This window comes from Propithecus coquereli, unplaced genomic scaffold, assembly GCF_000956105.1.
Source record: "Propithecus coquereli isolate 6110/MARCELLA unplaced genomic scaffold, Pcoq_1.0 Scaffold86, whole genome shotgun sequence".
NCBI classification, from domain to species: domain Eukaryota; kingdom Metazoa; phylum Chordata; class Mammalia; order Primates; family Indriidae; genus Propithecus; species Propithecus coquereli.
The window spans coordinates 4,814,994-4,842,628 of NW_012154840.1; the positions used below are offsets into that span (position 1 = coordinate 4,814,994).

General features: G+C 34.2%; 1 protein-coding gene across 1 annotated transcript in view; it reads left to right on the forward strand.

Moving 5' to 3' along the window:
- The window catches only part of ABCB7 (ATP-binding cassette, sub-family B (MDR/TAP), member 7), a 111,435-nt gene that overhangs the window by 22,556 nt on the left and 61,244 nt on the right, over positions 1-27,635 (forward strand). Inside the window, exons 2-3 of the mRNA XM_012664078.1 lie at positions 21,404-21,484; positions 23,554-23,640. Of these exons, the coding sequence (XP_012519532.1) occupies positions 21,404-21,484; positions 23,554-23,640 (168 nt within the window). The remainder of the gene's footprint in view (positions 1-21,403; positions 21,485-23,553; positions 23,641-27,635) is intronic.

The window sequence follows — 27,635 nt, forward strand, 5'->3', positions numbered from 1 at the left end:
ATTGTAATCCCATTTTTAATTTTTCGAGGAACTGCCCTAGTGTTTTCCACAGCCACTGCCCTATTTTATATTCTTACCAGCAATATACAAGGGTTCAATTTTTCCATATCTTTGCCAATTCTTTTTTATTTTCTGAGAATAGCCTTCCTAACCGGTACGAAGTGGTATTTCATTGTGGATTTTTTTTTTTTTAATTTTTGCTCAAGGCTTCTCATTTTTCTTTTTTTTCTCACTGTGGTTTTGATATACATTTCTCTAATGATGTTGAACATCTGTTCACATGCTTATTGACCATTTATATGTCTTTGGAGAAATATATATTCAAATCTTTTGCCCATTTTTAAATTGAGCTGTTTTTTTGTTGTAGGAGTTCTTTATATATTCTGGATATTAATTCCTTACAGATACATGATTCGCATATATTTTCTCCCATTCCTTGGGTTGTCATTTCACTTTGTGGATTGCTTCCTTTGATGTGCAGAATACTGTAAGTTTGATGTCGTCTCATTGGTTTATTTTTGCTTTTGCTGCTTGTGTTTTGGTATCATATCCAAGAAATCAGTGCCAAATCCAGTGTCATGAAACTTTTCCCTGTGTTTTCTTCTAGAAGTTTTATAGTTTTAGGTCTTACATTTAGTCTTTAATCCATTTTCAGTTTATTTTTGTACATGGTGTGAGATAAGAGTCCAACTTCATTCTTTTACATATGGATGTCCATTTTTCCTAGCACAATTTGTTGAAGAGACTGTTCTTTCCTCATTGAGTGGTCTTCACACTCTTGTCAAGGATTATTTTCACCATATGCACAAGGTTTATTTCTGGGACATCTCTTCTGTTTCATTGGTCTATATGTTTTTATGCTGCTACCACATTGTTTTGATTACTGTAGCTTTGTAGTATGTTTTGAAATCAAGAAGTGTGAGGCTTTCACCTTTGTTCCTTTTCAAGATTGTTTTGACTATTTGAGGTCTTTTTAGATTCTGTATAAAATTTATGATTTTTTTTCCTATTTCTGCAAAAAATGCCATCGGCATTTTGGTAGGGATTGCATAGATCTCTATGGGTTATATGGACAGTTTAACAATATAAAGTCTTCCAACCCATGAGCATAGGATGTTTTTCCATTTATTTGTGTCTTCATTTACTTTCAGCAATGTTGTATAATTTTCAGCGTACAAGTCTTTCTCCTTGGTTAAGTTTATTCCTCAGTATTTTACTTTTTCTGATGCTATTGTAAATGGATTATTTTCTTTACCTAATCATTGTTGGTGTATAGAAATACAATTGACTTTTGCATATTGATTTTGTGTCCTGCAACATTACCGAATTCATTTGTTTTCACAGTTTTTTTTTTTTTGAGAAATCTTTAGGGTTTTCTGCATATAAGATCATGCCATCTGTAGACAGAGATAATTTTACTTCTTCCTGTCCAGTTTGGATGCCTTTTTTTCCTAGCCTAATTGTTCTGGGTAGGACATCCAATACTATACTGAATAGAAGTGGCAAGAGTAGGCATCCTTACCTTGTTTCTGATCTATAAGGAAAAGCTTTCAGTCTTTCACTGTTGTGTATGATATTTGCTATGGGCTTTTCATATATCACCTTTATTATGTTGAGATAGTTTTTTTCTATTTTTAGTCTTTTGAACATTTTTATCATGAAAGGCTGTTACATTTTGTCACATGCTTTTTCTGCATCAGTTGAGATGAACATGTGGTTTTTGTCCTTCATTCCATGAATGTGATGTGTTATATTGATTTTTGTCTGTTGAACCATCTTTGCTTTCTAGGAATAAATCCAAGATTATTGGATTTATAACTAAACTTGATTATTTACTCTTCTCTGAACCTACTTAGTTTATTTGTAATATTTAAATTCACTTGTATCTGAGCCATCAGCATGTTAGTGTTTTTTTAAAAATTCTTCACTTTATTTTATTTATTTATTTTTTGAGACAGAGTCTCACTCTATTGCCCGGGCTTAGAGTGCCGTGGCGTCAGCCTAGCTCACAGCAACCTCAAACTCCTGGGCTCAAGCGATCCTCCTGCCTCAGCCTCCCAGGTAGCTGGGACTACAGGCACGTGCCACTGTGCCTGGCTAATTTTTTTTCTATTTTTTTTTTTTTAGTTGTTTGGCTAACTTCTTTCTATTTATAGTAGAGATGGGGTCTCGCTCTTGCTCAGGCTGGTCTCAAACTCCTGAGCTCAAGCAATCCTCCCGCCTCGGCCTCCCAGAGTGCTAGGATTACAGGTGTGAGCCACAGCACCCAAAAATTCTTCACTTTAACTTTATATTAATACTTTAATAATTTAGGTTGGCACACATGATAGAAAAACTCTGTGAATGGAAAGTAATAATTTTTTTAGAGCTAATGTGGTTTCCAGGTTATTAGTCATAGGACTTCCTATCGTAATATATTTAAAATTCATTACAAGGGCTGAAAACATGTGTATGATTATGTGATGTAGTTGTCTTTTAATAAGTTTCCTTTTAATTTTGATTTTCTAAAACTTGAAATTCCATGAGGACTTCATGTGAGAATTTTACTTAAAAGATAGAATTTTAGTGAATAAAACTGAGATTTCAGTGATAGTCATATGGGAAGGCCAAATATTGTATTCAATCCAAATTTCATTTAAGTAAACTATGTTTACTTTTGGATGGCATTTCAAATGGCTTGTTAACTAATGTTTTAATTGCCGGCAAAGGCAGTTGCTTTTTTTAAGTACGTGAAGTGATTACACATGAGTCATAGATTTATCAGATTTGGCGTTAGGAAAGACTTTAGGAGTAAGCTATTCCATTTTACTAATTTTACAAGTGAAAAACTGAAAAATCACATGGCTGATAACATAACAAGATAATGAATGAAACAGGGTTAGACTCAAGCTTCTAACTTCTAGTAGAATATTTGTCCCACTACATCATTTTAGAATTTTTAAATTCAGTTCACTTCAGACTTTTATTATATATATTAACCCTTGCTCAATTCTTCCTGGAATTCTTACCTAAGAACTGAGAAATGAAAATCCAGAGAGAAATTCAGGAATAGACGGAGCTGTCATTCTCTTCTTTCCTGGGGTTCTCTGTCATCAGGACATTTAAAACCAACTGAAAAGTTGAGCCAATTTTGAAAGAGAATTGCTAGTAACAGAAATAAGAAGTTACCTCAGATTTACTATTTGTTCTTTTAGCTGTTTATTTGACAAATACAGGCTGGGCACAGTGTCTCATGCCTGTAATCCCAGCACTTTGAGAGGCCAGGAGTTTAAGACCAGCCTGGGCAACATAGCAAGACCCTGTCTTTAGAAAAAATAATTAAAATATTAGCCGGGTGTGGTGGTGTGGCACCTGTAGTCCCAGCTTCTTGGGAGGCTGAGGCAGGAGGATTGCTTGAGCCTATGAGTTCAAGGCTGCAATGAGCTATGATTGCACCACTGCACTCCAGCCTGGGTGACAGAGTGAGACCCTGTCTCTAAAAAAGGAAAAATTTGACAAATACTCATAGAAAGACTATACTGTGAGCCAGAAAGTATAGGTTGTGGGATCACAGAGAGAAAAATACTTGGTCTTTCTCTTCATGGCTCAAACGGATGGGGAGATAGGGATTCAGACATTAAATGATGACAAAAAATTACAATGCAAAATTGAAAAGGTGACAGGTACTATACTGAGAGATGCATGCTGTCATGAAACTCACTAGCAAGGAGATTTGACTTTATCAAGAAAGTTAGGGATAATGATGCCTGAGCTAACATCTGGAGGATGAGTAAGAGTTAACTAGGCAAAGAAGAAAAGGAAGAGAATTCTAGGCAGAGGGAAACACATGCACAAAAACTCTGATGGTTGGGAGTATAGGAGTGCACAGTAAGTAAGGTGCTATAAGATAAGGCTGGAGAGGTAGGAGGAGGCCTAATTATGCAGGGCTTTCTGGGTCATGTTAGGAAACCCATAATCTTAGTAATCATAGCAACCTATTCTTAGATACTTATGAGGTATTCAAGTGTTTCAGGAAGGAATATTGCCTAGGGGTGGGAGTGGGGGGAGAATGCTCCTTAAGCGATTCTTACAGATAATATCTGGGCAGATTTATACATATGAGCTTTTAACACATTGACTGCCACACTAGAAAAAAAATTTTTCCTTGGGGCCACAGTGTTTTATTACAAAAATAGAATAAAAACTTTGAAAACAAAACAATCCTTTCTAATTTAATGAAAAATTTAATGAAAAATGAAATTTATTGACTCCTATTAATTTAATCCACATTTTTAGCATTAATTTGTCAATATTAATTGTAACAATAAGAACATCAACAAGCAAAATTTTCACAAACCAACTGCAGGGTTTTGCCCAGGTTTTGCTTCATGAAGCTCCAGGCTCAAAACTAGAGTAAGTTAAATACAACTCACATGATGACAGTCAATGTGTTAATCTATAAGTGTATAATCTGTAGGCTAGTACAAAAGTTCTACATACTTTAATGCGTTGTGAAGATGCCCCTTATTTTGTAGAAAATGTAATATGGGGGGGACTCTCACAGTGTACATATACATATTAGCAATAAATTTATATAGAATTTTTAAGATCCATATGACCAAATCTACAAAAGTTTACCAAAGTACATAAAAGAAATTTTTAATAAATGGAGAAAATACTAGCTTATTTAATATTATATTAATATTGGTGTTCCCCAGATTAATTAATAGATTTAATGGAATCCAATCAATTTCTACAGGATTTTTTTGAGGAGACCTTGAAAAAATTATTTTAATAGCATCTCTGGAAGAATAAACTGGTCAGAGAAGCCAAGAAAATTTTGTAGAAGAGTACTGCAGGTATATTTGGAAGGAGAAACTTATTCTATCCAGGTATTAGACTTATATTACAAAGTAAACAATGTGAAGCTGGGTGTGGTGGTACACACCTATAGACCCTGCTACTTGGAAGACTGAGGTGGAAGGATCCCTTGAACCCAGGAATTCGAGTCTAGCCTGGGCAACATAGTGAGACCTTGTCTCTAATAAAGTAAAAATAAAATAAACAGTGTGGTACTGGCATATGAATAGACAGATTACTGAGACCAAATATCAAATGTTGAAACAGACCCAAATATAAATTTAATGTTTGACAAATTCTTCAAATTTCAAATCAGTAGGGGTAAAAAGAAGAGTTAGATCTTTACTTAATACCATATATCAAAATAAACTGTGAATGGATTAATGATTAAATATGATAAAATAAATCTTAATGAAAAGAAATGATATGACCATTTATCTGCTTCCAGGGTAAGAAAGAATTTTCTAAGCATAAGAACAGAGGGACATGATGTAAAAGTACATATCTTTGTCAAAGATGACATAAAAAGATAAACGTTCGTCACATGTAAGGCCAATAAAGAGTTGATAACCTTGTACCCCTATAATATCCTGAATTTAAAAAGAGAAAAAAAAAGAAATTATAAATTGAAATTTAAAAAAAAGGTTAAAACTGTGAGATATGGAAAGTGTTATAAAGAAATATATATTACTAAGTTATAAATTTTTAAAATTATAAAAAAAGAATTTGCACAAAGGAATTTTTTTAGAATGACCAAAAACCCAATTGAAAGATAGATAAAGAGGTGAACAGGCCATTCATAGAAAAAGAAATATTGGATGAATAGTCAATAAGTATATGAAAAAAATGCCCAACTTCATTTTAAAAATCAAAGAAATGTGAATTAAAAACAGCAGCAAAATCTTTTTCAATTTGTTTGTCAACAGTAAACACATTATACACCCTCTCACCCCAGTGTTGCTGTAGTGAAATGACTCTTATTCACTGCTGCTGGTAATGCAAGTAGGCACAGCATTTCTGGAGGGCGATTTGTCAGAATGGATCAAAAACCTTAAAAAAAAATACATTCCCTTTGACCCACCAATTCTTCTTCTAAGAATTTCTCCTAAGGACACAATCAGGAAAGTGTATAAAAGTTTATAAATTTATGCAAGGATATTCTTTACTATCTTATTTGTAATGATAAAAGTTGAAAACAACTTTTATATCTAACAAACACTAGGAGTGGTTAAAGAAATTATGGTTTTGCCATCAGTGGAAATTATGGTTTTGCCATCAGTTCACTGATGCCAGAACTGATGTTTTCCAAAAATATTTAATGATGGGGAAAATGCATATGATGTAATATTCAGTGTAAAATGCAACATACAAAATTCAGTAGGCCAAATAATTGTAATTTTTTTTGAAAAAAATATGCAAGAAAAAAGATTAAAAGAAAGTACACCCAAATGTAAAAACATCGTTTATCTCTGGGTGGTAGGATAATGGGTGACTATTGTTTTCTACATTCATGTCTGTATTATCCAAATTTTCTACAATGAACTCCACTTTCATTTTTGTGATGCTGTAATATATTACAGTAAACACATAGTTTAAGAACCCAATTTTTGTTTCTCCTTTGCTGTAGCCTTTAAGTTTCTCAAGGAAGCAGCTGTCAGAACCTGAGCTGCTTTCTGGCGTGAGGGTTGGCTTAGAATTAAAAGATGCTAACATGCTGGCAAGGGGTGACTTTAGCTTGTTCCTCCTGTGCTCTGCTCTGCATCCTGAAGACATAAGGGTTAAAGTGGTTTTTTTAACCTTATGAGATTATGCCCTGGTGATAAAGTTTCTACTTCATTCCCCAACTCTAATAGTTCATGGGTAGAGTTAGGAAGAATATGGGGATTTGGTGGTAGAGAAGGAGAGAAAGATGAAAGAAGCACTTTGGTTTGGTTTCCGTTCTCTTTTAATTTTATTTTTGACTCTGGATGCCTTTTCTTATCTTTTCCACATCCTGCCTGCATTAAATTAAAGAAGGTATCACAACAAGGCCAGAAATGTGATCTCATGGAAGCAAGAAGTTTCTCCCACCTTCATTCCCAGTCTTATCTTAACCTTTTATCCTAGTTATCTATAGAAGTGAGAGAGACTTTCCAGGTAGAAAGGAATTAAATTAAATCAATGTTTATATGTGGATTTCCTCTGTGAGACATTATGAAATTTGGTATGGTAGATATAAAGAAGTATAAGACATGCTACCTGCCTTCATTGAGTATATAGCCTAATTAGATACAATTTAGTACAAATTTAAACCTAAATTAAAATAAAAAAGATTCAAAGAACAGTTCAGAACCATAGTAGAAGACATTACACAATTAATTGATCAGTGACTTACGTAAACAGGTACTCTCAGGAGGCAGAGTTACTTTAGGCTTGGAGAAGAGAGTGATGTGGAAAAGATTTGGGAAGGAGGTATAACTTTTTAAAATTTTAAATTATGGGTACATAATAGTTGTATATCTTTATAGGGTACATATTATGTTTTGCTACAGGTATACAATGTGAATTAATCAAATCAGGGTAATTGGAGTATCCATCACTTCAGGCATTTAACATTTCTTATTGTTGAGAACATTCTAATTCCACTCCTTTAGTTATTTTAAAGTATACCCTAACTTATTGTTGATTATAAGTCACTTTGTTGTGCTATCAAATATTGTTCATTCTATCGAACTATCTAACCATATTTTTGCACCCAGTAACCATCCCCACTTTATCCCTTCTTCCCCGCTACCCTTCTCAGCCTCTGGTAACTGTCATTCTACTCTCTGTCTCCATGAGATCAATTGTTTTTAGTATTTAGCAAGAAGGTAGAATTTTGAGTGAGATATTGAGGGATGAATTGGATTTAGATAAAGAGGAAGGGAGAAGACATTCTGGGCAAGAAAACTGATGTCAGAAAAAGTACAAAGTATGTTTGAAGGATAGTGAATATATCAGTTTGAAAGTTTGACATAGAGCTGCTGGAGATATGACTGAAAAGTGTATTGGTGTCAGATCAGCAAAGAACTTGAATATAATTCCAAGGGTGTTGCAGTTAGTAGGGAACTATTAGAGGATTTCGAGCAGGAGGACCAAGGGTTTTAAGGGTTGTTTTAGGAAGAATTAATCTCCAGCGGTGGATAGACAGTGGTTCACAAATGTGAACCTGGGCTTAGGTGCTGGTCTAGTTGCATCAGAAACACCTTGGGGTCTTTAAAAATAGTTTCAGATCCCTGTATCACATCCCTGAAGATTCTTGTTCAGCAAGTCTGGGATAGTGTCCAGGAGTCTGTATTTTTTTAAAAGCTCCCAGAGTATTTCAATGTATACCCAGGCTTGGGAGCTACTATTGTATAGGAAGGAATGTGGTGACCAGTTAAACAGCCATCCTATATGTCAAATTACTTGCTAATAGCTGCAAAGTGATATAAAAAGTATTCCTTATTTCCCTCCAATATTAATATCTGGTTTGGAAAATCCTCTAAAGAGCTTTTATTAAGGCTTAATTAAAAAGAAAAAAAAATTAAAGCAGCCAAAACCCACAAATACAGATTTGAACAACATATTAATAATTACCAAGTTTGATTTTTTGTGTGTATATCTATATATTTGTGTGTGTACACGTATATGTGTATATATGTATATGTGTATACACATTGTGCATATGTACCGAACAACTGCAGAATACATACTTTTTTCTTCTTTTGAACTCTGTGTGTGTGTGTATGTGTGTGTGTGTGTGTGTGTGTGTGTGTGAGAGAGAGAGAGAGAATATCGGTTCCAACTTCTCCACATCCTTGTCAATGCTTGTTAATGTCTGTCTTTTTTTCTTTTAGCCATACTAGTGGATGTGAAGTGATGTTTTGTTGTGGTTTTGATTTGCATTTTCCTAATGACTAATAATGTTGAACATCTTTTCATGGACTTTTCTGGAGAAGTGTTTATTGGATCTTTTCTAATTTTTAATTGGTTGTCTTTTTATTGTTGTGTTATAAGTGTTCTTTATATATTTTAGATTCAAGTTCCTTACCAGAGATATCAATATCATTTGCAAGTGTTTTCTCCTGTTCCGTGTGTTGCCTTTTCACTTTCTTGACAGTATTTTTAGAAGCACAATAGTTTTAAATCCTGATTAAGTCCAACTTATCTGGTTTTTTTTTTTTTTTTTTACTTTTATTGTGAATGCTTTTGGTATCTTCTCTAAGAAGGTTTTGCTTAACCAAAGGTCATGAAAAAAATTCTCCTGAGAGAAATAATTCTTCTAAGAGTTTTGTATTTCATATTCTTACAATTTGGCATGCAATCTATTTTGAAGGGGGTTTGCACCTGGGTATCCAGTCGTTGCAGGATTATTTGTTGAAAAGATTATTCTTTCTCCCATTTCATTTTCTTAGCACCCTTGTCAAAAATAAGTTGACCAGACCGGGCGCGGTGTAATCCTAGCACTGTAATCCTACACTGACGCCTGTAATCCTAGCACTCTGGGAGGCCGAGGCAGGCGGATTGTTTGAGCTCAGGAGTTCAAAACCAGCCTGAGCAAGAGCGAGACCCCATCTCTACCAAAAATAGAAAGAAATTAATCGGACAACTAAAAATATATAGAAAAAATTAGCCGGGCATGGTGGCGCATGCCTGTAGTCCCAGCTACTCGGGAGGCTGAGGCAGAAGGATTGCTTGAGCCCAGGAGTTTGAGGTTGCTGTGAGCTAGGATGACGCCATGACACTCTAACCCAGGCAACAGAGTGAGACTCTGTCTCAAAAAAAAAAAAAAAGTTAACCAAAAATGCAATTGTTTCTTTCTGGACTCTCAGTTCTGTTCCATTGATCTGTATTGCTATATTTGTGCCAGTACCACCCTGTCTTAATTACTACAGTTTTGTAGTAAGTTTTGAAATCAAGAAGTGTACTTTACTTTTCTTCTTCAGTGACATGTATTAGTTTTATGTTGGATTGCCTATCTTTAATTATGTCACTTTCTCTTGAATCCTTTTTTGTCTTTCTTTTTGATTTTTAACGTTTTCTTCCTTTTCACCTTTTTCTTTTCTTAAGACATCATTTGTTGAATTTATTTGCTCTTGTTTCTTCTAATTTGAGCTTCATTCCTCAAAATTTTGTCTCTTTTCCAATTCTTTGAGTTCTCTCAGCTTATTTCTGAGTTTATCTAATTTTGATTTGTTTGTTTCATATTTTATATCATTTTCTTAATTGCTTTTTAGCTTATTTTGAAATAGTTTATATACTTTTGATCTGCTTTAACAGCATGCTTTTCTGTTCTGCTTTTCTTGTCTATCGGGCTGTCATTCTCATTATTTTGTATACTAACTTTGTGTGGGATTTTATCTCGATACTTTTCTGTTGCTCATTTTTATGTAAAATGTCTTTTCTTGAACTTTTAGACAGAGACTTGGTTCAAGTACCTTTTCTAACTTCCCAGAGCTCCCCTTTGTGTTGTTTTCAGATTGTTTTCCCTGATATCCTATCTCTCTTTCCTTCCCTTACCTTTTTTTAGACCTTCTTTTCTGTTGTCCTTGTCATGCCTTATTTTAATTCCTTTTCTAGCAGTTTCTCATTAGTGTCCTGAAAGGGAGCCTTCACTAGTCAATTTTGAGAGTTCATGGGGCTAGACTGTTCCAACTCGTTCAGACCTAATTATCTCAGACCCCTTGCTTTCATCCACTGTTGGGATGGACAGAAGCTCTTCCAGTTTCATCTACTGGTCCTAATTTGACCACTATGTTTTCCACTGAGTACTTACTGGCTACTAGGGTACTCTCCTTGTCTCAGGTCTGCATATGCCTTCTGCTTATTACCACAGAGTTGCTGATACTCTGTAGATCATGTGGGTGTTGGTGGTTTCTCTCCATGTGCTTGCATTTTGAGATTCAAGAGGATTTCTTATATCCTAATTTTGTTGTAAATGTTGTTCGTAGGTTCTGTTGTCAGTTTTATCTAGTTGTGCTGTCTGTTACTAATGTGAGAATTTGGAAAAATGAAAAAATTATACTTCTACTGCCCTGCCATGTCCCCTATCATATACTTTTTAAATTCCTTTATTGACATGTATGTGCAGAAGAATGTAAATATCATAAGTATACGACTTGATTTTTTACAAACTGAACAGACCTGTGTAAAATTGTAACCAGAATGTCATCATATTTTAAAGGCAATTTAGTTGGATATAAAACTGTAGGTTCAACATTTTTTTCTTTCAATGCTTTGAAAATCCTCCATTTTCTTTTGCATCCAGTGTATCTGTTGAAAAGTCTGACGTCCATCTGATTCTTTTTACTTCATATGTTAATTTGTTCTTTTTAGATTCTTTTAGAATATATTACTTTACTTTGATGTTTTTAAATTTCAGTGTGAATATGTCCAGGTGATAGTTTTTTTCTTATTCCCTTGGCACTCTGTGGGCTATTCCAATATGAACTCTTTCATCTGTAATTTTGGCACATTTAATCTCTTATTTTTGTTAAAAAAATATTTTTTTCTCCATTTTAATTTTTTCTTTTGCTCAGCCTCATATTAAATAGATGTTAATACCTACTCTTTTGTGTTCCTTTATTTAACTATTATTCCTTTTCATACCTAATATTTCCATTTTCAAAGCCCTTATTCTCCCATGTATCTCCTTCCCCAGCCTCTTCCTAGGCGTTTTACTCTGTCTGCTGCTTGCCTGTCTTGCCTGTCTATTATCCCTTGCCCCAGGCATATGCCTTTATATGCTTTCAACAAAGGACCCAGTGGAAGGCCATTCAAGTCCCAGGAGAGTTCTGATGGGCACAAAACAAGGTAAGCCCCTGAGCCAATCCTTCAGAGAGCTACCAGACAAGTCAAATTGTACAACTACAGTTCTTTGAGAACAAGGTCCACATTTCCCCCTGTGGTACCAGCAAGCCATACCAAGAATGTGGGCTGCCATCCCCATGGGGAATGAAGTGATGATATGTTAGTGAGCACAAATGTCCTAACACTCTCTTCTGAAATTTAGCAACTTCTTTTTTCATTATGCGTTCCTTCGATTGTTAGTTTTTCATTAGATTCCAGAGTTCTGAAAAAATTGATTCAGATCTGACCGTTTTTGCCAGCTTAATTGCTTTAGTGGAGGGCTGAATTTTTGGAGTTTCATCATACTCTGTCATTTTTGGTGACATCACTCCAGTATTTTTAACATCACTATTTTATTGATGCATCTACCAAAAACCAAACAAAATCATGTGTGCCTTGTTAACAATAGAAAAATCAACTTAGACATTTCAAGGTTATCAATCAGCAAGACGACGGTTAGTAAATTCACTAGGTCCAGCGATATTGTTAATATTGTTAGTATTGATAGTGTTAGGAATGGATAGTTCCATTCCACCACTTACTGGCTGTGTGAAATTGAGCAAGTCAGCCTCTCTGAGTCTCATTTTCTAATCTGTAAAATGGGAATAATAATAATAACAGTACCTACCTTATAGGGTTGCAGTTAGAATGAAATGAGATAATGTACTATTGGACGTTAAGCCAGCCAAATAGTAAGTGTTCAGTGAATGGTAGCTGCTGCTGTTCTTACTAAACATAATTATAGAATAGTTGTTACTAATCCACATTACTATATAATGTAAAAATACCTTAGCAAAACAAGATCAAAATGAAAATATGAAAAGTGGTAAAATACTAACTACCCTGGCCTTCAGTGAATCTGGTATGCTGTTCTAGACTAAGCATCTACAGGAATGAACTAAAATTGAAGGTTTTTGGGGGGTGGATGATGGTGGGAAGGCAGTCAAGATATTATCTTACCATAGCATTTGTCTTGATGTAACCTTTATGCCTGCATCTATCAGTTTTAGATTATAAACTTCGAAAGCATAAGGATCAAATATTTAAAATTTTTGTTGTGTACAGTGTGCAAGGTAAAACCCTTTTTGTATTGCAGCAGTTGAGTGCAGTTTAAAAAGTTCGGTAAGAATTTAGAGCAGAGTTTGTTTACTCTTGAAACATTCTAGAGTGACTTGAAGGCTCTGGGTGCAGCTTTTTAAAAAAAGATTACTCTTAAAATGCTTCCAGGAGAGCTGTCAGTTTTCTTCCTGGCATTATGTGAAAACAAGTATTCTAGCTATCATATGAATTACGGTCACCTTAGGAATTTTTGAAGTGCAGTTGAAAAGAAGAGTAGATATTTTTGGAAAAAAACCGATAGGCTTTTAGGGCTCAAATAGACCTCAGGAAAAATGAGAGGGAGCAAAATTCAGACTTTTTTTTTAATGTGTACGTTTTGATAGAGGAGGATGGGTTTGTAGTATCTTTTGAAAAAGTCCCTTTTTTCCATTTGAGGAGCTAATTTAGTTGTTTTGGGCAAAATAGTGTTATCAGAAATACACAGTTGCATTCTACATCATGTCTGTTCAATTAGACCATGAGGAGATAATGGGATAGTAGTTAGAAACCTTTCAGGCTTGAGTACCATTAGCAGTACTAAACTAACAATTAAAAAATAGGCAGAAGAAGAAGAAATCAATGAACATATAAAAAGAAAAACAAAAAAAGGGGCAGCAAGGAGATAAAGAGAAAACACCCATGTTGAGGAGAGTGGCAGATTGCTATCAGAAATTGCCTGAAATGCCTGTGTTTACCTACCTCAATAGCAGAAATTAACTTTCAGCCTGCTAGAAAGGTACTAGATATGGATAAGCTAACAGGAATTTAAAATTTACAGAATGAAATATCTTCTTTAAAATACCTTTTCCATATAGTGTTAAGCAGGAACTCATTAAGTATCATTTGTAAGTCCTGGAGTTGGTTTTGTGTTTACATCAATATTCTCTTTGTCTGCACCTCTGTTATAAGCAGATTATGTCTAATATGACCTACCAAAGGACCACCTGTTATTAGACTTTGCTGGAATACTTATGAAGAAAACCAACATGTTTGGGATATGACCTGCATAGTGAGCCTTCTAGAATGATCCAAGTAAATGAAAATGCTATGTTGTATGAGTTTAGGGTAATTTTCCAGGTAATTTAGTCATCAGTGGCAATTTGACGTATACATAAAAAGCAACAAACAAACTAGCATTATAGAAAAATATAATGAAACAAAGTGGCAGGTTTACTACTAATTCAGATCGTCCAGGTATGGAACTGAGAGTTAAGAAATGTGCTTGAGGGTTCTCTTCCAAGTCCACATTAGTGAACATAAAGAGCAAGACTATTAAATTACCAAAAGTTGAAACTGTAAAGTGCAGAAAATAAGTCCGATTCTACTTTCTGGACTTCTTTTACATTATCCCAGCATTCCAGCCGCAGTGTGAAATGTGTGATAGCGTCTCCATTCTATGCACAAACACAATAGGACTAGGAATCTTAGAAGTACTGAGAGATTCATACCAATTTTCTAAAGTTCTTAGGTTCTAATAAACCAGGCCAATGAAATAATTCACTATTAAATATGTCTAAAATGTATCCTTGGTAAATTCGCTCTTAATATGATAAAGCTCTCTTTATGCATTTGTCTCCTAATTTTATGATTTAAAAGGAGTTGGTTCTGAAGTTTTTTCTTAACTTTTAATATTCGGTCATTGGTTTTTATTGCCCTGAATTTGGCAAATGCTTTGTAATTCTTTGTTACTGTATTAGCAAGCAGCGTGGAATCTCACACTACATAGTTAAAACTTATGAAGCAATGCCTGAGTTTCATGATGACAACAATGTTATGATAAATGAGCTTCTTATGTGAATGGGAACAAGGAAACTTATTTCACAGAAGTTGCCTGAATAGACATAAAAAGCTCTATGAAGAGTTTTTATGCTGTCTGCTAAATAGGCCTTGCTGCTGGTGTTATGCCCCCAGAGATGTGAAATTTTGGTAGATAAAAGGAAAATTGTTTGAGGAAGAAGGAAGTTCTGTGCATGTTTTTTGTGATGGTGGTTGTGGAGATTTTTTGGTGGGGGTGCTTTCTTTTGCCATGTCATTCTCAAAATCCTTGGAGGTTGAAGGGATTTTAGAAATTATCTAGAGGCAGGGGTCAGCAGTCTATGGCCCTTGGGCCAAATCCAGCATGCCACCTGTTTTTGCAAGGCTCCTGTGCTAAGGATTTTTTAAACTCCTTTTTAATGCCTGGGAAAACAAAAGAGGAATAATATTTTGTGATAGATGACAATTATATGAAATTAAAATTTCATTGTCCATAAATAAAGTGTTATCGGAACACAGCCAGACTCATTATTTACACATAATCTATGGCTGTTTTCATGCTACAATGACGGAGTTGAGTAGTTGTGACAGAAACTATATGCCTGCAAACTCAAAAATATTTACTTTCTGAAAATAGGAACTCAATGAATCCGATTTACCATAGTATAAAAAAGAATAAAATACTTAAGAATAAATTTAACTGAGTAGGTGAAAGATACGTATACTGAAAACTGTAAAACATTGATGACAGAAGTTGAAGGAGACAAATAAATGGAAAGATATCTCATCTTCATGGGTTGGAAGAATTAATATTATCAAAATTTCCTAAAACAATAGCAGATTTGACACAACCCCTATCAAAATTCTAATAGCATTTTTCACAGCAATAGAAAATATTCATTGGAATCACAAAAGACCCCAAATAGCCAAAGCAATCTTGACAAGGAGGAATAAACTTAAAGGCATCACACTTTCTAATTTCAAATTATATTACAAAACTGTAGTAATTAAAACAGTGTGGTGCTAACATAAAACCAGACATGTAGACCAGTGGAACAGAACGTAGAGCCCAGAAACAAACCCACACATATACAGTCAACTAATCTTCCACATGGGCACCAAGAATACAAGATGTGGAAAGGATAGTCTCTTCAATAAATCGTGTTGGGAAAACTGGATATCCACATGCAAAAGAAGGAAACTGGACCCTTGTACCATACATGAAAATCAACTTGAAATGGATAAAAGACTTAAAACATAAGACCTGAAGCCATAAAAGTAGAAGAAAACGTGGGGGAGAGGCTCCTTGACATTAGCCTTGGCAATCATTTTTTCGATATGACACCAAAAGTTCAGGGAACAAAAGCAAAAATAAACAAGTGGGACTATATCAAACTAAAAAGCAGAAGGCACAGCAGAGGTAACAATCAACAAAATGATAAGGCAACCTATTGATTGGGAGTAAATATTTGCAAGCCATATATCTTTTATGGGGGTTAATATCCAAAATATATAAGGAACTAACACAACTCAATAGCAAAAAACCCAAATAACCTGATTTTAAAATAGGCAAAGGACTGGAATACACATTTTTCCAAAGAAGACATAGAAATGGCTGACAGGTATCTGAAAAGGTGCTTAACATCACTAATTATCAGGGAAATGCAAATGAAAACCACAATGAAATACCCCCTCATACCTGTTAATGATAGTTTTTATCAAAAATATGAGAGATAACAGGTGTTGGTGAAGGTGTGGTGAAAAGGGAACCCTTGTACACTGTTGGTGGGAATCTAGATTGGTGTAGCCATTATGGAAAACATTATGGCGGTTCCTCAAAAAATTAAAAATAAAACTACCATGTGATCCAATAATCCTTCTACTGATTATATACCCAAAGGAAATGAAATCAGCATGTCAAAGAGATTTCTGCATCCCCATGTTCATTGCAGCGTTATTCACGATAGCTAAGATAGGAAATAACTGAAGTATCTATAGATGGATGGATGAATAAAGAAATGGTGGTGTATATATAAACAGTAGAATATTATTCAGCCTTAAAAAAGAAGGAAATCCTGCCATTTATGACACCATTAATGAACCTGGAGGACATTATGCTAAGTGAAATAAGTCAGGCATAGACCAGTACAGCATAATCTCACTCATGTGTAAGTCATCTAAAAAAGTTGACTACATAGAACAGAGTAGAATATCAGTTACTAGGGGTGGGGAAGTGGGGCAAATGGGGAGACATTGGTCAAAAGGTACAAAGTTGCAGCTATGTAGGATAAATAAGTCTAGAGATCTAATGTACGGTGTGATGACTATAGTTAATAATACTGTATTGTATGCTGGAAAATTGCTAAGGAGATTTCAGGTGCTCTCACCATACACAAAAAAATAACTATGTGAGGAAGTGGATATGTTAATTTATGTGACTGAAGTAATCATTTCACTATGTGTATATATACTAAAACATGTTGTCCACCTTAACATACACAATAAAAAACAAGTACAGTCATGTGTTGCTTAACAATGGGGATACGGTCTGAGAAGTATGTCTTAACAACGGGGATACATTCTGAGAAGTAGTACATCATTAGGCATATTACTCATTGTGCAACCTCATAGAGTGTACTTACACAAACCTGTATGGTATAGCCTACGCACCCAGGCTATGTAGTATATATAGCCTATTGCTCCTAGGCTGCAAACCTGTACAGCATGTTACTGCACTGAGTATTATAGGCAATTGTAACACAATGGTAAGTATTTGTGTATTTAAACATTTCTAAACATAGAAAGGGTACAGTAAAAATACAGTATTATAATCTTCTGGAACCACCATCATATATGTATGTAGTCCTTCATTGAGAGAAATGTTGTTATGCAGAGCATGACTATAAATATAAAATATACTGTGATAAGTACTATTAGCAGAAATAATGTAGGATACTTGGGATACAGAGTGTAGGGGAATTGTTATTCTTATATATTATACTTCTATGTAATCTTCTTCTTAAAGTTACCTTTACCTTTGTTAATAAGTATTCTTCTAAAAGATAAAAAAAAATATTTACTGTCTGATCCTTTATAGAGAAAAAGTTTGCCAACCCCTATTCTAGAGTCGTCAAATTTTATAATGACAGAATTCAACCTGATGATTTTGTGGTCTAATAAATGAAGACTCAGGTGAATTGAGCTGTCCAAAATCCTTATGCTATGCTGCCATTTATCCATTCATTCAACAAGCATTTATTGAATACTTAACACAGTAAAGAAAATCCTTTATTCCCCCAACTTTCAGCTGAGAACTGTAATTACAAAATCTAGCAAGACAGCCTACCATTTCTTTCCTGCTTTTCCTCCCTTTTCCTCTCGCTTTCCCTATACCCCCACCCCTGATTTCTAGGCAGGTGGGAAGAAAACCAAGTTTTATGTCAGACTTATATTTTTAAAGTAGGTTAAATGTAGTTTAAAACCACAGCAGTTTCTCTGTAAGAATGTATTGAGAGCTTAATTTTATTAATAAATATTTTAGGTTTTGATCACAGATGATTAATGATCAGATGATAACAGTATTCACACATGACTGATACTGTTAAGCATTACATGCATCAGGGATAGATAGTTGTAAACTTAGTTTTGTTTCTGAAGCTTCAGGAATGCAGAATATATAATTGACTCCAAAATTCCTGATGGGTTGACAATTTATAAATTGGTTTTTAATCTCTTTTTATTATTAGGTAATTCTTCAAGTGTCATAAACACTGAGCATAACTTGAGTTATGAACGTTAACTGTTATAAAAAAGGATGCAATCATTAGTAACCACTAAAAAAATTTACTAATAGATTATTTTTGGTAAAGGTTGAATTTTTTGCCTTAAATGAAGAATGCAATTGTAACATGAATAGATTTCCAAGTTTATTAGCCTCTTCACTTGAGTCTTGGTTTCATTTACATGGAGGTAGTTCTGTCTGCTAGATCGATGGTTTTAGTGTTGATATTCATTTTATAAATGCTTATCAAATGTCTACACAGAGCAAAGCATTATGCCCATGCAACTGTTTTTTGAGGATTAATATGTTTAATGATTAGTGGATAAATAGTGTTGATCTAAATGAGAGCATATATTATTATACTTGGAGGTCATGGACTCTTTAACTTTTAGGTTCTTTCAGAGTTTCTTGTTTTTTAGGTGAAATAAACACAACCCTCCAGTGTAAACATTTTAACTTACCTGCCTCCTAAAATGGACTGGCAAACTGTCATTTTCAGTATACTGGATTTATTTGCTATCTGTGCGTATTAGTCATGTCTGTTATCTTCAGTAGTACATGGTTTATTGTTATGTATGTCTTTGGAGGGATGGTGTTATAAATAAATTCAGATGCTAGATTTATTGAAGAAATAAATTATAATCTACTCACTTAAGTTTTTAAAAATTTAGTTAATAGCCTTTTCATTTCATTGTATAAAAATCATAGAATTTCAGAGTTGGAATAGATCTTAGAGGGCATCTAATCTAACCCTCTAAGTTTCAAATCAAGTTTCACAGAATTGATCATTTTTCTCCTGTTGCCCTCCTCAATTTGTAAGTGGAAGATATTTTGTTATAAACCCTTCTCTCAGGGTTCTAAAAGTAGAGGTAGTATTTAATTTATAAATGAATTATGTTTCAGAAATATTTTTAAGTCTGTTGTTTGAAACTCAGAGCATTTTTCCATAGGGACAATATTATATTTAATAAATAGTGGTAGGGTTTCAAGGCGAGCCCTCAAAAGGTGTTAAACCATTATGTGACTGAAATTTTTATCTTTGCAATGAGAGATGTTTTAAATAATTAGTGCTGGTTATCTCTGGGCAACAGGGAGGTGGTGATACTGTAGGAGAGTATGTCAAGGGCTCTCTTTATCTGTTATGTCTTAGGTTGGGTAGTGCTTATACATGGGTTCATTATATTGTTTTCTGAAGTTTATATGCCTGAAATATTTGATAATTTTAACAATGCTGTTTTATTACTAGAAGTTCAGTTTGAATATGAATATTTAAAAATTATTTATTTACCTTAAATACTGATGCTTTAGAAAAAAATGGTTTGATTAGAGAAGGATAAAGAGGTAGCTGGAAATTCTGAAGGGGACTTATGTGTACTTTCAAGGGTTTGGATTTGATGGTAGTTGTCATTATTTTGCACAATATCACTTCAGAATGTATGTTTTTGCTGTTAAGTGTATCACCAATATCAATCTTTTATCTAGTGGCCGTATAATAGGCACGGTTTTGAGAGAGAAGAAAGAAAAGAAAGCGGATACTCCTTCACTCGAGATAACTGGGCAAGATGTGAAAGGCAAAGATGATTACATTGCATGTGCAAACATGAGCAAGATCTTGTTTGATGTGCAGTTACTTGAATTAGGAGTTTCTGAAAAACACAAAAATGGAGTAAAGCTTGTAGAAGGTCTGAATATGGAGAAAGGCGGTAGGGAAAACAGCGGAGTTAAGTACCAGCAGGGTATCATTTACAGTACATGGCTTGGTTACTATGGCGAAAAGATTGGAGGGCACATGATACAGCGTAGGACCTTGGGTTCAGCAAGAAAGTGTGCAAACAGCCGTTGGTATTTTTGAAATTGTCATAGTTCAAGGAATGCCTTATATGTTTATAAATACACATAAGCAGAAATCAACTGTTGTTTATTACATTCTAGAAAACAAATGAGCTAATTTTCTCAGTAGTTTGTTTACATTTTTGTGTATAGAGGTTGGCTTTTGGTTGATTTGGTTTTTGGTAATTTTAGAGTGTACAACATTGATTTTTATATTTAGACATTAGTCCAACTGTACATTTACAACTCATTTACAGCTTAGGGAAGGCCTAAGTATTTCTTGTCTGTTGGGAGAGACTTGACCTAAGAAGCAAATTTTTCCTCACTAAATGATGGTGCATTTCAATTTTTTTTTTTAATTTGTAAAGTACAAAGCCTTATTCAAATGTAAAGCTCACAATCCTCTCTCCCTCCCGTTGGGCCTGCAGGGCGAGACCGGCAGACACCCAGGCACGGGGCCCCGGGAGACCTGCCACTGCTGGCACAGTGCCAGCAGCTGGGCATGATGGTGCATTTCAGAAAGATACGTGTCCATTTTACAGATGTGTGTGTGGTATTACCATGAAGAGGTTCTTATTCTGCCTTCTTTCAGCTCCATTTTTGGAGCATTATGAGAAAAAATACTGCCCCAGGGCAGTATTGTCAAAACTGATCTTGTGACCAGTATAAATTTGGCATTCAGATTAAGACAAAAGAGAGAACAGACACAAGGCAGTGCGTAATAAAATGCAGTGAAGGGAGTTAGAACAAAAGAAGAGTATTTGAAAAGAGCATAAAAGCCATTTAAGAAAGAAATGAGGTTGAAGACTTTGGTGGCTTTAAGAAACAAAGACTATTAAAAAAATAGAAAAAAGAAAAGAAACAAACCTAGAGAGAAAAGGGGTGAAAAGAAAATACAATTTGACATTGCAGGGGGGTGGCAAACCACTTTATTGAGGGAATTGGGGCAGGGAACAAAAAGTGCTTAGGACAATGAGATCCACTGTCTTCAGCCGGACTGGGACCTCACCTCCCAGGCTTTGTAGTCACGGAAACCAATTTTGACATTTTAAATGAGTGTATTATAATTTACTTTATACCTGAACCCCAAATTTTATTTTTTGAAATCTTTTTGGGTATGTGTTAAAAGCATAACCATTTCTCTAACACTGGCTATGGTTTTAATTTTATGTATGTTTATGAACAAAGGAAATAATCTTTGAATATTAACTGTCTACTCTGAAACTCCTCCCCTCCTTTTCTTCTCTTCAGCAGATCCCAGAGTCATTAAGAAATAATGCATGGCAGAGAGTGAGAAAATGCAATTCAAGACAATTATTAGATGCTACAAAGGTAAGATTAAGCAAGCACTTTTATATATAGCTAGGAAAAACGTGCAAGCCCTTGGAGCATTTCCCAATTTATACTACATATTTTACATTTCCCCAATAATTCCTCTTTTCATGTTTTTCTGAATACTGGCAAGATGAATAAGAAGGTATGTTTCTGCTAGAAATACAGAGAGAAGTCTTGATATTTTTCTACCCCTGGAGAAATCTATCTGAATCTCTTGAGATCAGTGCCAACTAGAGCAACATTTTCAGAAAGCTTTTATAAATGTAATGGCAGCATGTTGACATGTAAATTTATCCTGCTAATTTATATCTGATATATGGAATGCTATAAGTTTTTCAAGTGAGTGAAGTTTCTTTACCTTAGAAGATGTTCAGATAGCAGAATACCAAGGGATTCTAAGCTTATTAGAGCCCATGAGGTAAGCGATGCTGAGTTTATATGTTGATGAGGGTTATTTTTTATTGCTAATATAAATGAAAGATGTCTTTAAAAATTCCTAGTGCTTTAAATGAGACATGTAAAATCTCTGTGATAGAAAAAGACTAGAAAATTAGAAGATGGTCTAAATCCTGGATACTTCCTTTATTTTTTTCTTTCTGATTAATAATTATTTGCCATTAAGGTACAAGGCATTGTTCTAATTTATGCATAGGCTGTAGAAATGAATTTTATTTTCCTTTATTAAATTAAAGTTTTAAGGGGAAAATGTACTTAATATTCTCTTTGTCTGTGACACCACTAAATTTATTATATTTTAGTCTTTCGCTTTGTTGAAGACCTCATTACCTCATGTGGTATTCACCAGACCCCTTAATAAAACTTGTTGCTTAGTCTTTTAGAGGAAGAAATGTCACAAGGAGACATTGTCAGACAAACAATTACCTTTTGATGTTTTCCTTTTACAAAACGCTTTAAGATTGTTGATCCAAAAATCAATGACCCATTTATGACAACTACTTTTTGTGTCTCAAATAGTGAGAGCAAGAAGGCACTTTTGCTTTTTGTAATTCAATTTTCACAGCTTGACCCAGAGCTGATACTGTTATGCTATGTATGCTGTTGATACACGTTTGTGTTTGTAAAGAACTGTGTCCTTATTCATTAATTATTGATTATTATGGCTACTGAAAAAGTAACTTTAAATCCATGTACTTCATTAAGTATTTTTAATTGTGAAAACACTTTCAATATTAGCAAGCCTAAATTTTGAGCCTAATCTTTACTATCTTGTTGAATATTATATTTTCTCAAGTGATTTTACTTTTATATTTCTCTAACTTAAGCAGTAATCTTAAAGCCTTTTAAAAATTTTATAGTAGGTAAGATGTTTGCATATTTTCAAGGCTAGTTAGATTTATAGATAGCTTTATTTTATAAGTGAATCCAATAAGCATTGAAACCTACCGTACTCATGCGTAGGGCATTGTGGTATGTGCCATGGGAGATACAAAGATAAAAGATGCTGTCCCTAATCTTAAAAACTTTACCTTGTAATAGGAAAGACAAAACATGTATACAAGTGACTACAGGATAAGACAGACTATGAAGTATTAAAAATACTTTGTTTCTGAATATATAATGTGAGCTACACTAATAAGAAAAAGACTCAGTTGTGTAAAATCAACTGTATTAATTATAAAACAAAAATATTTACTTGCTTGCCAGTAATGGAGTAACAGATTATCAGCACTATGGTAGTGAATGACATCAAGAAAGCCCATATAAGTCAAGTAGAAGTATAATACAATGTTTACACATTAGCAATGTTTAATTAATGTTTAAACATTAATTTTTTTAAAAGCCAGTCAAATTTAGCAGTGGGGGGTTAAACATTAATTTTAAAAGCTATTTAGAGAAAGTGACTTCTGTATGAGTATTTGTTATATCTTAATATTCCTTGTATAAATTTAGCTATAAGCTAATTCTGATGGTGTTTAGCCAGACTAAAAGCTATGCCTCTGAATTTGTTTTGGGGATGTTCATTAGATTGGACTGTCTAAGCCAGATTTTTAAACATCTTAAATTTTGTAATAGCTAATAAACTGTTTGGTATCATCTTCAACTAGGCTCTCCAGGCATGGCCACTGATAGAAAAGAGGACATGTTGGCATGGTCACGCAGGAGGAGGGCTACACACAGACCCAAAAGAAGGGGTAAGAGCCAATAACAAGTAACTGGAAATTCTTGCTGATGTTTGTGCTTGCATGGCAGATACATGTATTTAAGATGATCATATTATAGAATATTTTGATTGACTCATCCAGCTGCATGTTCTTTAATGCACAACCTTATGAATTTACCATGGTTACATAGATGATATTTTCTCAGGCTTAAAACAAACAAAAATTCATGATTGACTAAAACTGAAGTTATTTATCAACCCAAATGCTTTAGTTCTTTAAAGTAGCATTGGTTGAGGTTATTTATCGTGTAATCTAGCCTTATAAATAAGTAGGCAAATTAGATTTAGCACTTACAAGTAATTCGTGTGTGCGCTTAAAGGTTAATGTTTCCCCTTCTCTATACTTAGATAGAAAGATCCTAGAATATCCCCTAGCTTCCTGGTAAATTCTCTATATACCTGATCCATCTAATTATCCATATTCTTTATCATTATCATTATTATTATCATTGCACAGGCATGCTAAGCAGTAGGGCCACTGAAATAAAAAGATTTAATTGCACTACACTTTTTCTAAGTGAGTGAAAATGTCATTGAAGTACTGTTACACAGTTCTCTGTCTGGCCCTTTTTCTCTGAGCTTGCCTTCATTTTCTTCCTCCGTTTGACCTAATCAGTATATATATGGTGTCTCTGAGTAGAAATGATATTTTCATGATTGGTGCTCAAGTGAACAAATTTTATATAAAAGTGCTCTTTAAATTGTAGAGAGCTAAATAACTATTAGTTATTTTATTGGTAGGAAGTGATTGGCAAGAAAAACTTTTCAATGCTTTTTCCCCTTTCTTTCCTAGATTCCCAGTGTAGCTCTTTTCTTTCAAGGAACTCAAAACACTTCACATTCATGGTTCTGTCCCGTTTTTGCATATTACTGTCCTTCATGATTAGTTTTAGAAATAGCAAAGTATCATAAAATAGAATTTTTAAAAATTAAGCCAAATGATGAGATTTCTTTATCTGTGCATTATTAGTCTTTGTTGTGCTATTTGACAGTTTTCAGGATCATCTGTCACCAAGGCCTCTTAAGGACAGTTGCTAATAATGTTCCAAACACAACCAAAAATATGTTGACTAATAAAGGAGAAGCAGTCAATTCTCTTAGGCTCAAGCAGTATAAACTTCAAGATAGTTTCTTTCTTCTCTAACAAAATAGAACAAAGCAAAACTTATTGTAACACTTTATATTTGGTCGTCTTTATGCTTTTTCCCCTGTCATCTTTATATTACGTTAGCCTTGTTAGCTAAATGGAATCATAGAATAATAGAGCTTGGAGGCCATACCAGAAAAAAGAGAGCATAGAGTTGTAGTTAAGAGCCTGAGCTACAGAGTCAGACTGAATTGTGGCTCCATCACTTCCTAGTGGAATGAACTTGAACAAGTTACTTAATCTTTTTGTGCTTCAGTTTCTTCATCTGTAAAATGAGGATGATAATAATACCAAAGGGAATTTAAATTAGTTACCTCCGTACACCATGTTAAACTAGCACATAAAAAATGCTCAATAAATATTAGCTGCTGCTGTTATAATGTGAGATTGTGAGGCCTGTCCTCTACTATAATCTATTCATTTTAAAAGTATGTATTGAATACCTGCTTTCTGCTAAATTCTGTGCTAAGTACTGAAGATAAAATAGTGAACAAGACAAAGTTCCTGCTGTCTAGAAACTTAGTTTAGGTGGCAGAATATCTAAACTGCCACAAAGAAGTTCTATCAATCTGACAAGTAATAGATTTTACCTTATAAACAGCTGAACTCTCTATTGCTTTACTAGTTAGTTAGTTAGTTAGAGGCAGGGTCTCACTATGTTGCCCAAGCTGGTCTTGAACTCCTAGACTCAAGCAATTCTCCCTCCTCAAGCCTCCCAAGTAGCTAGGACTATAGGCACGTGCCACCACGCAGGGCTTTGTTTTACTTTTTATTCATTTGCATCTGCATGTTCTTAACAACTATTAATTAGTATTAATAATACTGCTCAGAAGGTATTTAAAACATCTGTTTATCCAGTGTGGCTATCATCAAGGGTTTGTGAAAAAGGAATGACAATTTCAGTATTTGAAAACTTCTGTTTTAAAAAGATGAACTAAGGAATTATTTGTTTTATAATAAAATCTTCAGATTTTTTAGGGATTTTGAAGCTTTACTACTGTATTTAAGTTTTTATTTATATGCTTTTTTTGAAGAAGCATCTGTTTCTAAATTTAGTTAGTCCTGTGCTCCTAATAAGAACATGAATAATGCAGAACTTAATGAAAGGACTACTTCCCAGACTTTGCTTGACATACTCTTTTTTTTTAATGTTAAAAACACATTCTCATTGATTGGATACAGATAGAGCTAGTAATTTTAGAAGAGAAATTAGCACTTACTAGAGCAATCAGAGAGCTTTGTATAAATCTTGATGTGATCAGAAGTGAAATAACAATTTAGAGTATTAAAAATTGGAAGATTGGGGAGATAGTGAGATAATGAGTCTCTAGGCTTGTTAAAATGAGTGGCACTCAGACCAGTGGACAAGAATACCTGGATGACATGGGGTAGCTATTTTCTAGCTCTGATTTCATATAATCTTCATTTGATTTCTCAAATTGTCTTCCTTTTGGGATAGAAAATTCACTGGCCAATGTGATTATCAGTCTGTTTCGTAGATTTTTTTTTACTTGTAAATTATTAAATGTACTGTTGGGTACAAATCCATCTCATGTGTAGCATAATCCATTTAAGAAAAGGGCCTAATCACCACTTTAATAAGCTCTACATTGAAGTTTCAGACCAACAGAGCTTAGAAAACAAACCCTGAGATACAGAGAAAGTAACAATAATTGCAAAGCCTTTCCTGATAATTTTTTATTGTTATTTTTTTTCTTTCCTGACAATTAATACATATTTTCCTCTCCCATCCAAAACTCACTATACTTATATCCTCAACAATATGACAAAAATTTTCTAGTTACCCTTTGGATTTTTCAGTTACACATCTACTGAACTTGCTTGTCTTCTTTTGACGTAGCTTTTATCAAGCCACTGTTATCCCTAGCAGTTTTGAAATGGTGGTTTTAATTATTCCTTTAATTGCACTTGCTGGGTTGAAGAGACAGTTCTCTTCTCTGGACAGTTTGCTTATCCCTTGAAATTGTGGGTACTTCCAAATTCTCTGCCAAATTGGTTCCTTAAGGAGAAAACATTTAGCTTACAGCCCATTATTTTTACAAAACTGATAGCATTCCAAAATTTTTTTGTATATATTTTTTATTCTTCACCACAAGTTTTGCCCCCAAGTAGTTTCTTTCTAAATCAATCCTTTGATTCTGTGAGTTAGTACATTTATTGCTATTAGAATTTAGGAATGTCTGCAAAACCAGAATTCTTAGATAAATTAATTCGTCATCAGCTAATTCTTCATCTGCTGTCTTTACCAAAAGGTCATTTTCTTTTTTCTTACTCTTTCATTTTCTTTTCTTTTCTTTTTTTATTTTTATTTCAGGGTATTATGAGGGCACAAACATTTTGGTTACATTTTATGTCTTCGCCTCACGCAAGCGAGGGTTAGAGGCATGCCCTTCCTCTCTACAATGCTCACTGTGTCCATTAGTTGTGAGTTTACCCCCTCAGCCCACCAATCCCTAGAGAATATTACTGCCATGTGAGCTTATCAAAGCCCCTTGGGCTTCACTCCCTTGAAAGGAATAAGATTCTGGTAGAAAAATTTGCTGTTGTTTCAGTGCTTGACAACCTTTTCTGGAGAGAAATATAAAGTTACCCACCTGAGGAGCAAAGCATGTATTCAACTTATTAATATACAGTTATCTTTAATATCTGAAAATTCTACCAAATGAATTGCTCCAGGCATTTTGATTTTTTTTTATTCTTCTTGTGCCCTGTCCACATGATTATTAGCAGTATACATTTACTTATACCACATTTGCCCATGAAGCACTACTTTTCTCCCTCAGATCACACTGTTGAAT